The 22,752-nt window shown below is 43.6% G+C and overlaps 1 protein-coding gene across 1 annotated transcript in view; it reads left to right on the plus strand.

Annotated features, from left to right (window-relative positions):
- The window catches only part of KIF5C (kinesin family member 5C), a 158,814-nt gene that overhangs the window by 50,285 nt on the left and 85,777 nt on the right, over positions 1-22,752 (plus strand). Inside the window, exons 2-6 of the mRNA XM_082690904.1 lie at positions 3,659-3,749; positions 11,448-11,521; positions 17,908-18,012; positions 22,239-22,287; positions 22,550-22,605. Of these exons, the coding sequence (XP_082547030.1) occupies positions 3,659-3,749; positions 11,448-11,521; positions 17,908-18,012; positions 22,239-22,287; positions 22,550-22,605 (375 nt within the window). The remainder of the gene's footprint in view (positions 1-3,658; positions 3,750-11,447; positions 11,522-17,907; positions 18,013-22,238; positions 22,288-22,549; positions 22,606-22,752) is intronic.

Consider the following 22,752-nt stretch of genomic DNA (forward strand, 5'->3'; position numbering starts at 1 on the left):
TGTGATCCATTTGGGATATATTTGGGATATGGAATCTATGGGACACACTTGATGATTTTGGTCTCTTACTCAGACATGATTCATTTTTTGTCAGTTAAGCTTTCGATGGCTAATGGAATCTAGGTGGAAATTTCCAGGGGCTGATTGAATATGTGAATCTGGAGCATGGATGAGATTTGAAGCCTGAAATGTTCATTTAAATTATATGAAGGTCAAGAATGTAGACAGAGAGGAGGCTGAGGTGTCTGAGTCTGGGACACGTTGTCGTTTAGAAGTCAGAAAGAGACACCAGCAAAGGACTCTGGCAGAGAGTAGCCAGAGAGATGGCAGAACCACGTGCTGACGAGGTGCCTGGAAAGGAAAGTGTCTGCAGGAGTAATCGGAGCCCTCACCATTAAGTTCCGACTGTTAGCACTTAGCACCCGTATTAAAACGTTAATTGAAAGATGTATTCCGGAGCTGCACTTTCAGTGACAGCCTGAGCACGCTGCACCCAAGGCTTGTCCACAGAAACCGTCAGCCACAGTGGGGTCAGATACAGGGAGAGGGGGTTTCCTGAAGTCTTTTTTAGGGTTTGTGAGATTTTCGTACCATTACCAAAGCAGCAAAGAGTCATTTGTTGTTCTTGCTTTGTTAAATGGCCGTTTTATATATAGCTTGAATGACTAGACTACAAATCAGTTCTTAAAAAATCTGTAACTAAATTTTAATTCTCAATTTTAATTTCAGGAGTCTAAGGTTCACTTAAAAGCCTATATAGTCAACTCAGTGTATGAAAAGACAAAAATACTTACGTTTTTAACTTCTTTATATTCCAGTCCTGATGAGAAAAGCCTCAAAACAAATCATTTTCTAAATTTTCTCTTTTCTCGAAGGCAGTTTCTGTTTGGGAGTTAACTTCAGTTTATGGAAAATTGTTGTAGTGTGGTTGTCACTTGATAAATGATATTATTTAAATGAGTAATGGAGATTTCTTGCTTTCGGTCTCTCTTCAAGTGAATATATAATGTACTCCATCTAACAATTTAGATTGAAGGGCAAAGTTGGGGAGAGGTCTTCTGTTTTTTGTACAATTTGCTACAAATTAATAGGCCATTTTTCTGCTGTAGTAAGTGCATTTTCTCCAAAACCCAAATCATGATTGTTCTGGAAACAAAATGGTTTATTTTGGTGATTCTTATCAAGTTTAGAGAAATAATGGGTTTGTTTGAAATTAAGCAAAGCTACATTTTCTTTCAAGAATTTTCAATGGATGACAAATACTTACACAAACTCTGTACATGTTTATTCTGACCGTTTACTGACATTTAGTTAATTTTATGAATAGATAAGGCTAATAGGAATGTAGTGGGCTGATAGTTGGCAATGGATAGGGGTAAGAAACATTCTCTTGGTTATTCAATCAAATACTTGGTTCACTAATGGAATGAGACTTGCTGGGAACAAAACTTTGGAAAATAACCCCTTTCCATAATTTTTTTTAAATTTTTAAATTTTTTTTTTAAAGATTTTATTTATTTATTTGACAGAGAGAGATCACAAGTAGACAGAGAGGCAGGCAGAGAGAGAGAGAGGGAAGCAGGCTCCCTGCTGAGCAGAGAGCCCGATGCGGGACTTGATCCCAGGACCCCGAGATCATGACCCGAGCCGAAGGCAGCGGCTTAACCCACTGAGCCACCCAGGCGCCCCATCCCTTTCCATAATTTTAACAAGATGTCTGATCCTGCTGCTTTTTATAGAAATAAAATCTTGGGGCACCTGGGTGACTCAATCAATTAAGTACCCAACTCTTGATTCTGGCTCAGATCTTGATCTTGGGGTTGTGAGTTCAAGCCCCATGTTGGGCATGGAGGCTACTTGAAGAAGTTTTTTTTTTTTATTTTTATAAGATTTTATTTATTTATCAGAGAGAGAGGGGGAGAGAGCGAGCACAGGCAGACAGAATGGCAGGCAGAGGCAGAGGGAGAAGCAGGCCCGATGTGGGACTCGATCCCAGGACGCTGGGATCATGACCTGAGCCGAAGGCAGCTGCTTAACCAACTGAGCCACCCAGGCGTCCCGAAGAAGTTTTTTTATGGTACCTCAAAATTCTCCATTTCTCCTAAGACCAAACTGGAAGTAGCTCATTTATCTGGCTGGCTCAAGCCCATTTTCAAAGACTGAAGCATAGGACCTTCCCTATGTGCAGCACCATGGTCATGAATGAGGAAAACGCCAAGCCAGTCTGATTGCTTCATACCTCTGTGTGAAGATTATAGGATGTAACAAGCCTTGTCTTTGGGTTTGAGGCATTGGCAGGACTGTCCTAAGGTAGAGTTTCCTGGTGTCCAAGCCACATGTAGGATGTACAGGGTCAGTCAGGGTGAAGGAGACTCTGGGCTCTCCTCTTTCCTGCCCTTCTCCTGCCAGCCCCTCTAACCACTTGGGAGAAATGGGAGAAATGAAGATAAAGGGCTGCGTGGGTGGATCAGGCTGTGGGAGGGGGTGGGGGGGAACCACCCCTTGTCCGGGTGGTGGTGGTGGTGGTGGGAAGAAGGCACTGCTGAGAAGGGTGGTTCTCCCTGGGAAGCGGCTGTGTCTGTCTCAGCTACCACTTTCCATGGTCCTCAGAACTGTACCTGGCATATAAACACCCAATAATTCCTTGGTGAAGGTTGAGTGGTTGGGGGTGAGGGTTCACATAGACCAGGACAGAGCTGCTTCCGTTCCCTTCTGACCATTACTGCCTTGAACGGCACATAGCCCAGTATCAGACCAAACCCCAAGATCTTACACCTGGGGAAGTCACTTGATTTATTGTGCAGAAGGGCCCTCTGTGACTTGGAGGCCTCCACTGAGTTAAGGCATCACTTATACATATCAAGCAAACACTGGAATTCTTTGGGATACAAAGCAATCTCTTCCTATTAAGAGCAGCTTCTTAAATTTGATCATGTTGTCTTCCCATTGAATAAAATCCAAGCACATTCTCTTGGCTAACTGTGCCCTATATTAAGTGGCTCCTGATTTCCTTTCTCACCTCTTTTTGGGCCACCCTCTGGTTCCTTGAACACTCCAGACCCCTTCCTGCCTGCTCCGACCTCTGCTCGGTCTGCTCTGTTCTCCCATGGCTCTTCACTTGCCTCTGTCTTTCTGCGATCCTTTAAAGATCCACCGAACTGGCATTCCCTCAGAGAGGCCTGCTCTGCTCTCTCTGTCATCCCCTCTGTCCCATTATTTTGTACCTAGGCATTTTGTGTTTCCCCGGGTGTTTGCCTTCTTGGTTATTAGCTTTCTGCCACACTTGATTGAAGGCTTTATAGGCTGCGCTGTTTTCTGATTGGGTTAGCCTCTAGTCTAGTCCCTGGTTCAGAAGAAGCTCTCACAAAATGAATGAATGAATGAATGAAGCCTCAGCCCACTTTTCATCAGAATGTGTTTTAGGTAAAAAAAAGAACAAAACAAACCTTTTTTTTCTTTCTCAGATTCTCAATATGCAAAACACATATATGCCCATTGTCCGTGTGGATTTGCAATGTAATAATTCCCTAGCCTTAGTACAGAAATGCCTTCAAGGATAGGGTTTGTGATTTAGTGCCTGTGGTCTAACTACTATTAGTGCTTTTTATTCCTAAACTTCTAATGTGTTTTCTCTGCCCTTTCCTTTCATCTTTTTTAGCAAGGGAAGCCATATGTCTTCGATAGAGTGCTACCTCCCAGCACGACCCAAGAGCAGGTTTACAATGCGTGTGCAAAGCAAATTGTCAAAGGTAAGTGCTATTTCTTTATTTCCTCCCCAGCCTTTCAGAATAATTGAAAACATTAAGTGATATTTGCAGCCTAGGACTCAAAGTCCCTTGACTATAAGCAGAGGCCTGCTAATTAGAACCACTGAATTGTAGCCCGAGCTCTGACTCTGATTTGCTAGGATGTCAAGCAAGTTCTCGCACCTCTCTATACTTCCTTGCTAAGGAAATTTCTTCATTTCTTTTGTCACCTTTTTGGCAGAGTTATTCTGCCACCTAGAAGCTTAAAAGCTATGGTCACACTATTTCTGTAATGGTTTTAAAATACTGCCGTAGGTATAAGACCTCTTTTTACTTTGAAGGAGACAAAAATATATGTATTTCTGATGCTCCAGTTGTCTGTTTTTGGCTGATTCATTTTGGGCATTTGTCTCTTCAGGGAGAAGCCTTACACGTGGAAAATTCTCGGGCATCAAGGAATTTTCTACAGCATCATAAAATCACATTACTTTGTGGGTTATCAAGCTCTTCTTGCTACTCAGCAATTTCTTAAACATACTTCTGTCTAACCCACTTTCCATCTTTCCACCCAGATACCAACATTTGTTCCTCCAGATAGATAGCCTGAAGCCTAAAATCATCTCAGAGATCAGCCCTTTTCTCTGGGACTGGCCTTGGCCCTGAAGGTTCTGCGTCAAAATAACAGCAGGAAGATGAAGCAATTTACACATTGCTCTGCCTTGCCCTTTCAAATCAGGGGCAGGCTGGAGCTTGCCTTGGGGGAGCTCGCCATCTGGACAGAGCTGAGGGGCATCTCCTGCTTCATTGTTTTTCATCTTCATATCTTAACCTTCAACTCTGAATGCTACGGCCCCTGTGCTTTCAAATGTCCTGATGTTTCCACCTTTGTAGGTAGCTGTAGATTTAAAGAGCAAAAAAGCAAAAACAGAATTCAAAAAGCACCTTGTCATGCAAGACGTGCTTGTTTTTGGAAGCTGCCTAACCTAAGTATTTGAAATTCCTGAAAGCCAACCCTGGGTGCATCTGTTCGATTAGTTCTGACCCTGGGCACCTGCGTGGGAGACAGCACGTAATGTTCCTCACTGAGGTGTATGGTTATTCATGTTCCTGTTGCAGACATCAATTGATTTTGAAGGTCTTCACAGGAAGATGATACAGAAAACAGAAGAGAAAAACATGCTCGAATTTGGGCTCTTCTTGAATTAATACTGTGGGCCTATATTTGGTGGTAATATTTGTCTTCTCTCTACTTCTCTTCTCTTGGATCTCTTCCTGTCTAAAAATGTTTTCTCTCTCTTTGGAGTGCGTTGTTCTCGTTTGCTGCTAGTCAACCCTCCTTCCTCTCCATTAGCAGACTCTTCCTTATTTTTATTAAAGTAAGATTAATCACATGTGAGCCATAATTTCCTTCTTTTTCTCTCCCCTTCCATTATCAGAACCAAATAGTATTTACCACGTGCTGTGCCAAGCATGAGGTCCATTTCAACACATCTCTAAGTTGATGTTGTAATTAGAGATGGATGCACTCCCTTTTTCAAAAATCCCATGATGAACAAACAATCATAACCTTTCAGTCTTCATTATTAGAGAAGTTGGGTCTCTTTCAGTGTTTGGGTTTTTCTGTAGTATGAAATGTCAGAAATAGGCAGTCCTTGGAAAGTTCTTGTGAAGATGTGACCTAACTGGGTCACTTGAGGCCCAATATATGGTGAGCCACAAAGAAAACCACTTAGGGTAACATTAGGCTCTGACATGATATGATAAACAGATAGTTTTCAGACGCTATAAATGTAATGTGAGCATACTCATTTTGTAACAATAAAGAGTTCTTTCTTCTTCCTTGAAAGGAGACTAATGGGGGGTGATGAAGGCCTAATTTAACATTTTTTAATATCCACTGAGGCTAGCATGAGGGGAAGTGGCCATGTTATGTATGCATCAGCAAGGTAAAACACGTAAGTATAAGAAAAAACTCCTTAGAATAGTTAATAGGTACAGCTGAGGTTTCTTTATTTCTTTTTTTTTTTTTTTTAAGATTTTATTTATTTGTTTATTTGACAGAGATAGAGAGACACAGTGAGAGAGGGAACACAAGCAGGAAGAGCAGGAGAGGGAGAAGCAGGCTTCCCGCTGAGCAGGGAGCCCGGCGCAGGGCTTGATCCCAGGACCCCGGGACCGTGACCTGAGCCAAAGGCAGACACTTAACCCACTGAGCCATCCAGGCAGCCCACAACTGAGGTTTCTTTTGCCATGACAAGCCCTATTTAAATCAGGAAAGGAAGGTGGCACTGTAGGGGTCTCTTTTTCTAGAGGCCAGAAATTCAATCAGATAACATCTGAAGGCTACCGCAGCCCCCAGGATTCATGGTAATGTAGTGGACTGGCGAGCGTTTCTTTCAAGGCTCTCTGAACCCTTAACGGTTTTGAGACCAGGAAGACTCCTTTTAACTGGATAGCTTTTTTCCCTCTTGGTTTTTTTATTCCCTTCAACTTCACTGGGTTTTTCAAGACATATTTCAAACATTTGATTGTAGAATTCTGGTACCTCCCACATTCCCATCTTTGTCTGGTGTGTGTTTTTCTAAAATGTTGTCTGAAAGAGTATGTAGAATTCTTCATTTCTTCCAGAAAAGCTTATAGGATTTGTGACTCTCAGCATGGTAAATAGGAAGGTTTCTGTGGACGCGCTAGGAATTAAAAACCATGGTTACTGCTTGCTATTGTTGAAGTACGAGGAACTATTTCCCACTCTACAGAAGTCACTCTGGGCATTTGCCTTTCAAATTAACTTGATGTGGACTGTACAGGGCTAGAGAAGGTGGTTCCTTGTTTTCTAGATCTGATTTCTTTAGGCTTCGTTTGTTTGATTGTTTCTTTTACCCATTCCTTCATGCAGAGATAGTAAGTATTTACCATGTAGAGTAAGCACTGCTAGGGATTAGAGTTACAAAGGTATATAAGACTGTCTGCAGGGGTGCCTGGGTGGCTCAGTGGGTTAAAGCCTCTGTCTTAGGCTCAGGTCATGATCCCAGGGTCCTGGGAGGGAGCACTGAATCAGGTTCTCTGCTCAGCAGGGAGCCTGCTTCCCTTCCTCTATCTCTCTGCCTGCCTTATTGCCTGCTTGTGATCTCTGTCTGTCAAATAAATAAATAAAATCTAAAAAAAAAAAAAAAAAGACTGTCTGCAGAAAGCATCATGGATAGGGAAAGAGACGGAGGCACCCATAGTTCTTGTACCTGTGGGGAGTACATGCTTTAAACTGGCTGTGTGCAGAATGCTGTGGAACCACAGAAGGAAGTCATGGGGGACTGATTTTGGTGAATGGGGATGAGGTTTAGCGAATTAAGGAAGGCTTCTTGGAAGGGTTGGGTCCTGTAGACTCTAGAATATGTCTACATTCTGTATAAGCACAAGGAACAGCAAAATCATAAGACACAGATTATATGGCTTGTTTGGGCAACTTAGAGTGTTACAAGGTACTGGGGGGCCAGAACTTAAAAAGACAGGCTAGATCAGAGTTTGGTGGAGATGGATGGGTTTTATCCTCCAGGAAATGTGGATTCACTGACAAGTTTCAGGCTTAGGATACTATAAATATGTTTTATTATATTATATGTGACTCTTAAGAAGAAGTATATCTATTTGGGTAGCATTATCTGTCAGGCACCATCTATGTACTTTACGTATGTTATCATATTTTAAGTCTCAACAATTTTATGAGGTATGGGCATTATTGGTTCCATTGTACTAAAGAGGGATTTGAACTTAGATGACTTGCCCAGGTCAGTTAGGGGTTGGTGAGGCTGGAATTTGAGCCTGAGTTTTGCCGGTCTTCCTTGAATTTTTCTATACTCTTCTTCTCCCACTTTTCTGGAGAGCTCATAATGAGCATTTAGTAACAATTTATGAGTTGTTACTTTTCTATCAGGCCACATGGACTATTAACCAAGCATTGCAAAAGGACAGGGATAGGAATGGCCACGGGAAAAGGGGAGAGGAGAGAGAGGGAGAGATTGTGGCAGGTGGCCTTCGGGGGGCCCTGCCTGTCTCCCAACAGTGAGATGCATGTCCATTCTGAAGATGCCCTTCCCTTCAAACTGGCTGGCCCACCATTCTGGTTTGCCACTAGTGATCAGCAGGGCTGCCTCGAGGCATATGCCTACTTGAGTAGTTTGTTGGACAGCCAGAGACTTAGGGCTCCAAGGCAGGGATGACTTGTCTGTCACTATTGCCACTAACAGGCCACTATTTCATTTGGGGAGTTGGTACGAGTCCATGCCTTCTCAGGAACTTGTATGATTACATCCTCAAATTCTTACCCAAGAGTACAATTAACTCTTCTGCTCTAGGAAGATCTGGACTCAGAACTAGCAAAATCTAGGGTGGAAAACTGGCTTCTGAAGTCTATAGCAAGAGGCGAGAAGTATTTTCAAGTTTCGCCCCCCTCTCTGGAGGTGAGAAGGTTCTTCCCGCCTGCTGCAGAACCTCTCTTTGGGTTTGCTTGGCTGCCGGATAGATGTGTGCTGTGTTTGTGGGTGCCACTAGCTTTGTGGTGTGAGCTGAGGTCATATCACGCCAGAGCCCATCACAAAGCAAGGTTCTGTCTGGCTGGTTCCTGGCTCTGCGGCTGGTGCTCAGAAACCGTCATTCTGCTACGGGAGAGGCTCTGAAACAAATGCTTTCCTTGGGCCCAGGAACTGTCATTCAGTGTGATGAAAGTGCCTTTTTGTGGGCTGTTTCCATCAGGGTTGGGTGGGGGTGCTGGGTGGCTCATCGTGCCGCTCTTCCATCCTGCCTTCCTGGGCGTGTGCTCCGGCCTCCTCCACCTCAGCGGTCCAACCCCAATGCACAGTGTGCCCTCACTTTCCCTCCTGCCTTTCCTCTCCCCTGATAATCAGACATAGACCGGGTAAACACACTGGCCCCTACAACCTGGAGTTTGGAAGAAAATTGAGAACATTGGATTCAAAGAGCTTTTTCTATCTTTTTTTAAAAATAACCATTTAAGTCACAGTTGAGTTGAAAGAAGGTATCGGCTCTGTTCAACCTTGAGCACTAGAGATAGGTTCTGCAACAATGAATTAATTGCAACATGACTGTAAATAGTACTTTAAAGACTAAGCAGCATTTGTTCTGATGGAGTTTTATGTACTCTCTTTTCCTTTAAAAAAAAAAAAATAATAGTTGCACTCCGTGTTGAAATAGCAGCAACAAACAGTCAAGGATTCTCCAAGTAGCGCCTCCTGTGTTCCTTGGCTCCCTGCCCTAAGACAAGTAGTGCTCTCCCTGAGCTCTTGTTTTCCCGTGTGTGTCCCAGGCCTCACCCTGCAGGAGTCCTGGGAGCAGCAGCTAACTAGGAGTTAGTAGGATTGTGCATTCTGCCCAGGGAAGTTGGCTTTAGAGGTGTGGACCCCGTCCAGGGGTGCCTAATTTAGGTGCACCGGCCACACTGCTTGGTGGCAGTAGAGGAAACGTGCCAGGTTTTCTCTTGTCCGTGGGGCTCTGACTCTGAGCTGGCTTTTCTTTAGGGCGTGGCACGTTGCTCAGCGCCCCCTTCTGTGTGCATGTGCACTTGCAGGGTCGCTGGCGGCCTCTCAGGAGGAGCAGAGGGAGCTGGACCCTTGGCCGTGGCCTCCTTACCCCTGATCTAATAATGCCTGGGCTGGTATGTCCCAGAGTGCCTCCTACACCGGGAGGTGTAGGGGTTTAGGGGGAGATGTTTAATTTCTGATAAACAGAAGCTTTAGTGCTGTGATTGTGGCTAGCATTCCAACTGCCCAGAGCTGTTTATATCACGAATATAGAATTTTAAAGGTACACCCGCAGGATGGGAGCCTCTTTCTTTGTGTCCCTCAAAGCATGTTGCATTCATGGCTATTTAGAGGCTCTCCACTCTGAATCTGTTCTCTGAGCAAGTTGGCATTTCTGTGAAAACTGAAGCTTGAACCCCCAACCCTTACATTGTGGTCTTCAAGTTTTTGCTTCTGTTCCCAAGGAAACCATTACCAGAAGTTTGATATGTGTGAACATTCTCTCTCTCCCTCCTCTCTCTCAATATAGCTTGACACAAACTCTGGAGGGCTGCTAAGATTTAAAAAAAAAAAAAAAATTCTGCTGCTGAATTTCTCTCTCTCTCTCTCTCTTTTAGCTTCCTTCAGGAAAATCCCACTTTCTTTTCTGACCCCAGTGCATACTCCAGTAACCTCAGATCAATAACATGTAAATTGAAAAAATTTTTAGAAAAGCTAACAAAACAACACAAATTAACTGGCATTATGAAATTTGGAGAGATCAAAACCACCAACCAACCAGCCTAATCAGGACCTGAACTAGCTGGAGCTGGTGGCCTGGCCTGATGAGGGAAGGAGCCAGGGCCCCTGAAGAGGACACCTCAGTAGGGGTTCCTCAGAGAGGGGGTGAAGGGAATTGCCGCTTTTTTTTTTTTGCCTCTTCATTAACATATTCTGTAAGAATGTGAGTACATTTCTTATCGCCCCCACTGCCCTTTCAGGAATGAGACTTCGGGGGCGCCTGGGTGGCTCAGTGGGTTAAGCCGCTGCCTTCGGCTCAGGTCATGATCTCAGGGTCCTGGGATCGAGTCCCGCATCGGGCTCTCTGCTCAGCAGGGAGCCTGCTTCCCTCTCTCTCTCTCTCTGCCTGCCTCTCCGTCTACATGTGATTTCTCTCTGTCAAATAAATAAATAAAATCTTTAAAAAAAAAAAAAAAGGAATGAGACTTCGTTTCCTTATGTACAGCGGTTGGGTCAGGGATATTAATCATGTACTATTTACCTTTCGGTGATTTGATGCAGATGAAGGAGGACTGAGGGAAACGAGTGCTAAATATATTTTAATCACCTCAGCTGCTTTGAAGGAATTCCCACAGATAAGCTCCAGTGCGGAGCAGCGTCTGTCCGCATGCTTCCCCTTGTCCCTGTGTGAAATGGAAGCTGGCCTGCTGAGTGGGGGGCTTTGCACAGTGTGCTCATTGTGTAATTAAAAGAAATTCCCCATGCTGATGGGCCTCGGCCATCCTGCCAGCACCATCACTGAAAAAACAGAGGCCTTAACTTTGAGGGCCCCGGCGTTTCCGGGCCGATCGGATTGTCCCCGTGTGGCTGGGTTTACAGAGTGGGGCCCTGTCCTTCTCCCCAGCTCTGGACTAGCTCCGTTCTCAAGGGGCTCCGGGCCGCCTTCCTGAAAAACCTCCCCCAGGAGCTCGCCTGCGCCGGCATTTCAACTGACCCAAATCAGATCTTTGGGAAAGAAATTCTATTCTATACCTCACTCCAGAGAGTCAGGACACTGATAATGTTTTTCTTCCTCCAACTGATCTCAGGAGATCAATTTAGAGAAGAAAACTTGAGTATCTTTCTGCTGAAAAGGAAGTGTACTACTGCTCGATATCTGTCTTAATATTGATGTTACTGGGAGAGAGTGTCTATGTCTTTCTTTTTTTTTTGCCTCTTCATTAATATATTCTGTAGGAATGTGACTACATTTCTTATTTGGGGAACAGTGGAGGCCTTCATTTCTGCTTTTATCTCACAATTCTACTTAAAATGCAAATGTAGTTGAAATACATCATTTGTGTGAAAAATGAGATGGGCCATTTGGAATATGTAATTTTAAAATATGGAACCAACACAAGCATACGATCAAAGTAATGAGTTAATTTTAATTTCTTTTTCTTGCCTGCAGATGTCCTTGAAGGTTACAATGGGACGATTTTTGCCTATGGACAGACCTCATCAGGAAAGACGCACACCATGGAGGTACGATTGCAGCCTGCTGGGAAGCATCCTCGCGGGTGGCTCAGTAGCTCTGTACGACCAACCACAGTCGGGTGCCTGCAGCCCCCTGACTGTGAAGCGAGAGACGGTAAAGGGACCGGTCATGTCTGACCAATTCATTTTGGCATTGTGGAGTTTCAAAATAATGATAATAAAATCCCAGGAGTTCAGAATTTCAAAGAAAATCCTTTGTTGGTGGCGCTCTCAACATGGTAATAGTACATTCTTTTAAAATAGTCATCAGTAAGCTAAACAGTGGTGTGAGTATCCTTACGGACTGCAGCTCTAATCTCACTGAGAAAGTCTGCTGTGAGAATCATTTATGCTAAGAAGGGCCACTCTAGGGAGGTGAATTTCCTCAGAGGAAATAAAAAACCATAGGACAGAGATGCAAAGAAGTTGGCTTATGGACCAAATTCATCCCACAGACATATTTTTATTCTGCCTGCACACCTTGTGTTTTTATATTTTTAAAAAATTATTATTATTATATGTATTTTTTAATTGCAGGCAATGCTTAAAATGGGATGATTTCACACAATTTTAAGCTTCCAAATTTGGCTCAAAATTCTAAAGATCCTACAACTAAGCAAAATTTCAGCATCCTGTAAAGCGTAGGCATCACTAGCACAGACATCATCGTCTTGTTCACCTGTTTATTCAAGTTTCTAGTGCATGGAACAGTGGCTGTTCCTCCAGGAGGGGTTTGATAAAACACTTGTTAAATTGATAGCCTCTAGGTGACCGTGGCCAACCCTGTTTGTGGGTTGGGCCATCCAGTGTACCCCAGCCCCCTGCATGCACAGTAGGAACTAGCTTGCAGCCTCCTCTGTCATTAGCGTGCACACCTGACCTCTGTGGGGGTGTGAAGGTGTGAGCCCAGCTCAGAGTGTTGGCTGTGGAGCCTGCGGCTGTCTTCCAGACAAGACACAGCTACAGATAAAATTGGCCCCTTTACCTCTTCTTTTCCTGCTTTTCGCCATGGCCTCCTGTAAGCCCTTCAGGGCCGGATACTCTTCTCTAGGCTGGGCCCGCCTGACAGGTGAGCAGAAGTAGAAGAGTGGTTATTATAAGACACTGTGCAGAGGAAGTTTGGGGAACTCAGCTTACAAGCAGCAGGGTAAGATGAATCCTTGATCCTTCAAGCTTAGGATTTTCATTGACGGTACCCTCCTGGGAATGTTACTGAGAGACGTCTGCTGCAGAATCGGCTTAGCTTATGAATCATTCCTATTGAAGAGGAGATTTCAAAGACACAAGGCTAAAACCCTTGGGGCTCTGATGTTCTGCTCACACCGATTCTAAGTGTGCCTGTGACTCTGGGGGATCTTATTTCTGTTGTGTTGACTCACTTTCAACCATTCGTTGTGGGGGATGGGGGACAGTGGCTCCAAGATCTCACAGATTAAAGGAAGCATGAAATTTGTTTACCACTGCTTCTGGGTGGAGCAGGACCGTTCCCTGACACCTGAGCCTTGGTCATGCTCTTCTCTGCATCTCATGTTCTCATGCAATACCCCTTGGAGATGCAGGCACATCCTCTTGCCTGCCTCTCTTACTGGGCCCCAAACACTTAACCTTCCAGGCACTAGCAAAGTTGCAGTTCTGTATTTCCCAAGTACCAGCAACTCCAGTAGCCATGACAAAAGCTCCTTCATAGGCCATAAGGCATTGGGGGGGGGGGGTGTGCAGCGCATCTGACCACGATGTCCGTCAGTCTCTAGGTTTTTGAAACATTACCAAACAATATACAAAATAACAACAGAAAATGCAATAGTTACAATCCCCCAAATCATAGGGACTGTTTATAAGAGTGACCTTTTTAGCTTTGGGATTAATTCATCTTTGGAAAATACAGTTATTTGCTGTATGTCAGAAATTTAAAATGTAAACCATCAAAGGAGAGACCTGTCCCCAGAGTAAAATCATAGTTTGTGGTGTGTGTGTGTGTGTGTGTGTGTGTATGTATGTTGGGGAGGGGTGAATCCGTGGGTGTAAGGAGATGGCAAAGACAAATGCCAGCTCTTTAAAATGGAAATAGGAGGTATTTTGTTAAATGAGGGCACTGGGAGCCCTGGGCGTCTCACAGCATGAGCCTTATGAGGCCTGCAGCATGCTCAGCTGGGGACCTTAGGGGAACTGGCTTCTGTGCAGGTTACTCTCACAGTAGATTTATTCAGATTTTGTAGTTTTTTCATCCACATCAGTTTTAAAAGGTTGGTTGCAAGGGGCACTTTTCTTTACTATGACTTCTGAAGATCCTAGAAGGAAGGAATGGGTTAGGAGCCCTTTCCTAGACCGCCCCCCTTCCCAACACACACACTTAGTCTGGTTCTTTCTATCCAGTGATTATAGACTGAAGAGATTTTAGAGGAAAAGAGAAGCCCCGAGCTGAAGTTTTGAGACTGTGGGAGACTGAGAAATCCAGGACCCCGGAATGCAATTAAATTAAAAAAAAAATCAAAACAAAACAAAACATAAAAAACAAAACCCTGCAGGGCTTGCACCATCTGAACGGATTTGGAATTACACATTGTCATCTTTCAAAGGCTTTTGGAAGGGGATGTCAACTCCCTGAATGGACAGAGCTCTCACATTTTAAAGCTGTTTTTCATTTTAATCCCCTCATTTTTGGTCTGACATCCAATGGTGATTCCATTACCTTCTATTGAGTAGAACAAACAGATAAGCCTACGTAAAACTGGAAAGATTAGCTTCTGAAGATGCAGCATTTAAGGTGGATTCTCAGTAAAAATAGGAAACACTGATGCCAGGCTTGGTAGGACACCGGCATAGCTGGGCCCTGGCGTGTGCGGCCAGTGTTCCAGCGCTGGGTGGGAGGAGGGCTGCTGGGGGTGCTGACTGTACGGAGAAGAGAGGGCTGGACCTTTGTTTGGCCTGTGGTGCTGGGAAGAGCTTCTGTGGGCCTTGGGCTTTGCTTTGTGGCCCTCTTTGGCACAGATTTAGATGGATGGAGACACGCTGTTTTTCCTTCTGCCCGAAGGGACACCTGGAGCCCATGGAATGGTGCAACCCCCCCCACTGCTGAGCTGAGCCTGCCAAGTGATTTTTAATGAGCCTGTCCGAGTGCATTGGTGCTCGTGTGAGCTGACAGGCTGCCTGCTTTCCCATCTTAAGTGTTTCAGGAAACTGTCCTGCTTAGGAGGTTGAGGAGGCACCTGGGGCTAGAACAAAGGGAGTCTTGTTCTGAGGCTGATGGCCTGCATCTGGTTTCTTCTTTCATACATACCCCGAGAAGGCCACATTCAGAAGTGGGAGAAGTTTTTGAAGAGGATTATGTAGGATACAAGTATAAAAATGTTCTTTTTGTTTTCTGAGAGAAAAGAGGATGATGAAGTGGGACGTTCCTTTGCTACCCAAATCCATCCCAATCCTTCAGCCAACTGAAATTGCCCTGGCTCTCTGGAAGGGAGCCTTGGTTAGTATTCGTCAGTTCCTGGGCCATTGCTGTCTTCTCAGGACCCCTGCTGCATTGCCTTTGCCCATCCTCATCTTCCTCTTCTCTCAAGATTTGTCGTCTCTCAACAAAGCCATCCCATACCACCCCACCTGGAAAGGACTCTCCTGTGCTCTGAATTTCCACAGCTCTCTGCTTTTTTACCACCTTTCATTGCCTAAGGTGACTACTGCGTATGTGTAGATGCGTATTTTATTTGCAAGAAGGAGCGAAGACCTTTATGAAACACCTGACTATCTCATACATACATAACACATACATCAACACTCCCCCCAACACCACTCATCCCCACATACTACATACATCACACACATCCACTCCGTACACCACGTATACCACACACACACACACACACACACACACACACACACACACTGTCTTGACAGGCTCAGTTTACTGAACATAAAGGCTCACTTTTCACCACTCTTGGGTTTATGAGCTAGATCAGGCATCCCAGCCTGGAAACTTGTGGTAGATTTGAGTAGTACTTCTATGACTTCTATGACTAGATTCTAGTAGTACTTCTGTGGGAATGGGAGGTATCCTTATGCCTTCTGCAAATACACATGTGCTGCCCTTTCATGTGATTTTTGGGTGTGGGCTTCAGGGAAACAACACAGGGAGTGTCCCAGACTCATTCCTGGTTCTGCCTTGGTTCTTACCCTGACAAAAACAAACAAAGGGATGCCAGTATTTGTATAAGCTAGGAATCAATTGAAAGATAAATCTTTTGGAAGGGAAAGCATCTAGGGAAACAGATTTGAGTCATTTATAAATGACTTTTGGGTTATCTCTCATCTTTCTTTGTCTGTGGACCATTGAGTAGAAGCTAAAGGATTATGATGGATTATTGAAGGGTTCTGTGGGGAACATGCGGGCCACTCCTCAGATCTCCAAGCTGGATTGGCCCAGTGGTATAGCAACATTTGACTAGACAGAGATCTGTGTTTTCACAGTCCATGTCATTTCTGTCAGCAATTTACACAGTCCTGAGCCTGTGGGGCCCAATATTTTATGTTTACAATGGCCTATGAGAAGTAAGCTTACCAACATTTGAGAGACTCTGAGTCTCAGTCATTGAGGGCTGTTTTCCTGAGATGTCTAGTCATGGCCTAGGATAGAAATGTATTTTCAGACTCTTCAGGTCAAATAAATCTTGACAACTGCTTAATGAGAACCTGATTTGAGCTGAATAATATAATGCTAATATTTATCATTTCTAACCCTCTATTTATACTGCTTAATTTAACTTCTACAATAATTCGATGCAGGAGACACCGTACTTAGCGTCATAAGCAATGGGAAGAAATATATATGCACTGGCCAAATTGCCTTCAGGGGCTGTACCATCAAAAAGCCATATAAACACATCACAGGATTTAGGATCCTTAGCATGCGAGGGCATTCCCAGGTGAAAGAGCTTTGCCAGGGCCCAGATATATCTAAATTCAGCTTTTCTCTTGCTTTCAAAAGAGTGGAAGGTGGATCAGGTGTGCAAAGGAGGATTCAGAACCAGAAAGTGCTTAGCAACCAAGTCCACATGATTTCTTGCTTTTGGTAATTCAGATTGTTGGCTTCAGAGTCAACCTGTCAGAGAGGCACTATGTGGTGAACCCCCAGAGGATACAGAAGAGCTCACTGAGGAAAACAAAGCAGATCTTCCAGGTGTGGGGCAGATTTTAGAACAAGGGTGTGAGTCATAGTGTTGGTAAAGTTTGCTGAGAGAAGAGTAAATGGGTTTTGTACTTTTCTTCCAGTTCCATTTTTCCTAGAGTTTAGAACTTTCTGAAGATCCTAGAGTTTTAGAACTTTCTGAAGACTCTTCTTGCCAATGATTACTTTAGGCCTGCAGACTTCATGTTTGTGCATTGATGTGTAGTTTAACAGGGAACAGGACAGAACTTGGAGCATGGGAGTAAGGAAGGGTCTCTGGAAGTCCTTGCTAAGGCTGCTGTTTAAATACTTCTAGAGCTCTTGTTTGGGAATTGCTTTCAGATATCATGGCATATTTTTTTGAAAGTCTTCAGAAGCAGCAAATCTGGACCTTTAAAAATGGATTTAGTGATAGAACTCAAATCACAGAAAAATTCATCTATCCCTTCATCCCTTAGATGAAATATCCCTCAAATCCCTTAGGGTTGGAGGATGGTTGCTGGCTGCATGGGGAAGGGAGGGCTGGGCCTCTTTGGTAGAAAAAAGGGGGATAAAAGAATAAGAGAACATCTTACAAGTGAATTTAAATATTAGAAATTTAAAAAGAAACCAGCTAAAAAATTTTTGTAACATTTTGGGCTGGGAATTACAGATTTTTAAGAAATTGATAAAATGGCTTTTCTTGATTGGTTTGTGAGGTGATACTGAAGGTACTCCTAGAATAATTATTGTTAAATTTTTGAGCAATGATGACTATCAGTCTATCAATGTCTATCAGCTCTCAAGTTGGCTTTATTAAGGCAAATTAATTTGGACTTATACATTTGGATCAGTTTGTAAAAATTTCAAAACAAAACCCACATTTAGTATGTGATAGTCCCCATATAATCCCAGACCTCCTCCTGTCTTCCTTCCCTCCTTCTTACCACACTCTCACTACATACAATGATTTGCTGCCCTGAGTGGCAGCTGGAAAAAATATTTTCAAGACCTAGAACCTGACAGAACAAGCTCCCTTCTACTGGGTGAAAAGGAACACGGTGAGTTATTTTCATGAACTTTTGGGCTGTTGGCACGTCAGGGGGACCTCCAAGGATCTGACTCTGTGTGTGTGTGTGTGTGTGTGTGTGTGCTCCCTCTTCCATGGAGTTCTGTTATGAAACCCAGCTTGGTTCCTTCTCTCTTCCACATGTTTCCTGGCACTCTAGCTGCCTGTGCTTGTTTTTTTCCTCACTAGGGGAAGCTACATGACCCTCAACTCATGGGGATCATCCCAAGGATTGCACATGACATCTTTGACCACATCTATTCCATGGATGAAAACCTGGAGTTTCACATCAAGGTAAGTGCTGTTGATTAAAGAGAAAAACTGGGCCCCAAATCACGTTTTCATTTTCCTTTTTGTATGTATACATAAAAGATTTTTTATCTATTTTAAATGAAATGCTGTGGTAAGCAAAGCCATAGTTATTTAATGACTCAGGTGAATACTGAGGAAATATCAAAGTAAAATAAAAGCCTTATGTAGGATAGAATCATCTTGATAGTTCTCTGAATTCTACCCTTTACCCAGTGGATCTCTATAGATATGACTGGAATGTGTCCATGATTGGGTTAGGACAGCATTTCCCAAAGTGTGTTCCATGTCCCTCATATTATTAATAGGTGGGCTATCAGGGAAAAGGCTAATGGGGCGAAATAAGCTGGGAAAATGTTTTGTTGAACAATGTTAAATTCATCACAAGTTAAATATGCTATTATGTAATCCAGTTCTACAAAGAGGACATGTAGCAGATGACGTTTTCCAGCTTCTTTGACTGTGTTCATATTTTTCCCCTCTTGAGGTATGATGAGTGTTTTGAGGAGTATGCTCTGACAAGTGTTGGTGAAGGGTGTTATCCTTCCTGGTTTTTGTTTTAGTTTTTATTTTTTTATTTCATTTTATTTTTTAAAAGATTTTATTTATTTATTTGACAGAGAGATCACAAGTAGGCAGAGAGGCAGGCAGAGAGAAATGGGGAAGCAGGCTCCCTGCTGAGTAGAGAGCCCGATTCAGGGCTTGATCCCAGGACCCTGAGATCATGACCTGAGCTGAAGGCAGAGGCTTAACCCACTGAGCCACCCAAGTGTCCCTGAAGTTTTAAACCAGAACCTCGTTGCAACTTAAATTTGAATTGAAAGAGAAATTTTTTCTCTTAATTACAGCTGTTAATTTATAACATTGGATATTAGGGATACATTCATTGGAACTCATTTGTTTTCACCGGACTGAAAGTCACTTGTTTAAGCAAAAAGAGGTAGTTGTTACAAGATACAAAATTTGTTGGTAGGCATGGGGCACAGAGGTTGTAGAAAAGCAAGAAATCCAGACCCCCCCATATAAATTTTTAAATTAAAAAAATTGAGATATAATTCATATAATTCATGTACCATAAAGTTCATTTTTTAAAGTGTACAGTCTGGTTTTTAGTATATTTCCCAAAATGTACAACCATTATCACTATCTAATTCCAGAACATTTTCATCACCCCTGAAAGAAACCCCATCCCTGTTACAGTGCCTGCATTTCTGTTTGCTTGCTTTATCTTTCTGGGGGGGAGGCGGGTCGGGGGAAAAGCCACCATGACAGCTCCCATTCCACATCCCCTACTCCCATTTCCTAATTCCCCAGGGAAGGGGCTCATTGGCCTAGCGTACAGTTGGGTTGCCCCCAGTCTGATAAGCTGTTTGCAGGATGCACATGGCTGGCTGGGTCCTCACTGCAGCGACTGGGAACAGTGTGGACAGGGCGTGCGGAAGAGATGGGGTCAGTTCCAAGAAGAAGACTTGGAGCAGAGCAGATGAGCCAAGAGGCTGACCAGCCCCTTTGAGGCTGGGACCTTAGTGCACTAGGCCCATCCTTTTAGAGATGAAGAAACTGAAGTTTCAAGACTTATTGCTGGATGATCAAAGTCACATATCAGGTTATTGGCAGAGCTAAGATTAGACTCTTGATCTGACCAACCTATGTGCGGCACCTCTTTCATTATCTTAAACTTCCGCCCTTATTTCTGCTATGTACCTTTCCTAAATTATATGAAAACAAGGCAACAGCTGTTTGCCTTTCATAAATTAGATCCAGGAAGTCTTTTTACTTCTCATATCTTTTCCTTCCGTTTGTTGGTAACACAGGTTTCTCCTCCTTGCCAGGGTTCTTTATATCTAAGGATACAGAAGCCTCTGGCTTTGATGGGATCAAGATTTAGGAGCTTAGTACATCTTTAAGGCCATGTGCATTTAAATACCTTAAACTCCTGTAGGGTTCTTATGGGATAATCCCGGAGTAAGATGTTAAACCAATTACTGCCCTCAAAATAGGGTCTTGTATTAGAATCTTATTAAGATAAAAACTGCCCCAGCATGGTGTGGGGGAGAAGGGGGGGTCGGGAGGAGAAGGAAGAGCACCCAAGTCTTCAGGGCTGAATTTTACACCCTGGCTTCCTCTTCTGCATTTGTAGTTATGCTCACTTACTTCATAGATCATAATTGCAAGTGGGCAGACTAGCTATTGACTGTTACGTGTTTTGAACCGAGTGGTGACGGGCTTAATCAAGAAAAAGAGGCTTGATTAAAGCAGTTTTGAAAATCTGTTCCTTAAAGTGAGCCCCATAGAGGCTTTAAATGTTATTTCCTAACATGTTATTTTCTTAATGCAAAACAACACATATTTATTTTTCTTCCACCTGGTCTCACAAAGTATTTGAAGTGGCGCGCGCGCGCACACACACACACACACACACACACGCACGCACAAAACCACAATCGTCCCTCCCCGTGCCCCAAAAGCAGCCAGTATCTTCTGTGGTAAAAATAAATTAATAAATCAGAGGGGTTTTTCTCTTCTCATATTAAATATGATTAGGATTTTAATTGCCATATTAGCTAATATGTAATTTATGACTGCAATCTATGGAAATAAGGACACATGTGTACATCTCTAAGATAACAGAAGTCTTCATGAAAACTAGACAATTTTGAGATGCACAGAATGGTTTGGAACCATGGTTGAGTTGGCTACCGGGAGGCTGAATTAGAAATGTGTAAGATTAGAGGCCAAACAGACCCTAGGATTTCAGCCACAGGGAGAAGTTTTCAGGAGCAGTGAGTCTTTCCAAGGTCAGCTAGGTCTGTCTATGACGCACACCGCTTGGTGACTGGGGAGTTTGACAGATAATCTGGCAAGATCAGGTTGTTAGGCAGACGGGCAACTTGGAGAGGATGCCCAGCAACACATTCCAGTGTTCGAAGCTAAGACCCCAGATCCCAGAGAAACGGGGAAGTCAGGAGGCTCCAGGACACAGACTAAGTAAGGAACTGGACTGAGGGGTAAGGACTAGTGCTGGGTTGGGGAGGCTTCGCTGCCCCTGACCAGAGGTTCAGAGCTGAGATGCAGGGGTGAGGCTGGGATGCAGGGGTGAAGTTTCACCTGTTGAGTTACACCCCAGCTTTACAATTGTTTTTTTCAACTTCTTTTCTTTCTCAACAGCTTGTTTGTCGATTCCTTTGTTTAGGTTTCCGAAAAAACCCCATGAACATGAGGGAAAGAAAGTTGATCTGGGAGGTGGAAGGCAAGTGTAGACAGAGTGCAGGATCCTAGAGAGAATTTTTGACATCATTAAGTCCAATGGCTTCATTTGACAGATGGGAAAACCGAGGCCTATAGTCCTAGTTATATGTGAATTAAATCTCCACGGTCACATCTCTAGTTAAAGTTGTTCTCAGGTGTCAGGTAGTGTAAGAACCACCTAGGGAATTTGGGAGCCAAATTCCTTAGTTCTGGGAGATTCTGATTAGGAGTTGTGCAGTTGGGCTCACACCTTTGCAGTTTCAACAAAGGCTGTGGGTGATGCTGACGCAGGCGGGACTGGCACTGGGCTCTGGGAATACCCGATTAGAAGGCTTCCTTTCTCTCTCCCAGTGGAGTCTTTTTCTCATTAAATCCCATTTTGTTCCAATCCCTCCTGGCCTCCCCAAAGCTGGCCACCATCAGCAGCCGTCTCCCCGTTACCCTGAGCTCTTGCAGTTCTAAGCAAACTGCTCATATCCCCGTCCCCACTTCCTTCATGTGAATGTTTTGGACCCGGTCTGGTAAGGGGGTCAACATCCCGCATGAGGAGATGCCAACTGATTTCAACAACTACCCGCCAAGAACGTTTTCTGTTCCAGGCTTTGTGCTACCTAGAAGTTTGCTTGGTGCTCATCATGCGTGAAGGGTAGAGTCCATCTGTAAGTGGTTGTCTAGCGCACAGTGTAAGGAGCACCTGAATCAAGACCACAGACCACAAGACCCACTGTACTGCAGGGAGGGGTCCACCCTGGGCAGGGGCCCTCAGAGCAGGCTGACCTAGCAGGAAGCAGGAGAGCACAGAGTCGAATGGGGCTCTGCTGCAGGCTTCTGAATCCAGCTTTCTGCCCCCTGCTCCTGCTCTTCTTAGCTGTGCATGACAAAGGCTTTTATGAGTTCTAATAATGACATTCTTCAAATACAGCATGGCATTTCTGTTTCAAACTCCATTTGTTTTTAACTAGGTTTCCTATTTTGAGATCTACTTGGACAAAATCAGGGACTTACTTGACGGTGAGTAACCTGAATATATGTCCTCTATTTGTTTTTTTAACAAGGTCTAGGGAGGGTGAAGTGATTCATAGCTCTTCTGCTTAAGGAATTAATGAAAATTTATAGAGATATTTTATTACCTTTATGCTATCTGCTTATTCTCAACCAAGGCTTAAAGAGATTATTAGATTTGCAGATCTTTGGTAACAATTTCTATTTTTCCTCCAATACAGAATCTTTAACTTTTCTTTTCTCCTCTGCCTTTTGTCATCCTTATTTTCAGTATCCAAGACGAACTTGGCTGTTCATGAAGATAAAAACAGAGTCCCGTACGTAAAGGTATGAGGAAAACTTGATGATGCCATTGACTTCTCTCCCAGCACTGTTACAAAATATGCCCAGAATATTGTTTTAGAGTGTATGTAGGTGTTTCATCATGTTCTTTATATTTAATATCATCTGGATAAAAAATAGACATTTAATTTC

The sequence above is a fragment of the Mustela nivalis genome (genome assembly GCF_964662115.1).
Source record: "Mustela nivalis genome assembly, chromosome: 11".
NCBI classification, from domain to species: domain Eukaryota; kingdom Metazoa; phylum Chordata; class Mammalia; order Carnivora; family Mustelidae; genus Mustela; species Mustela nivalis.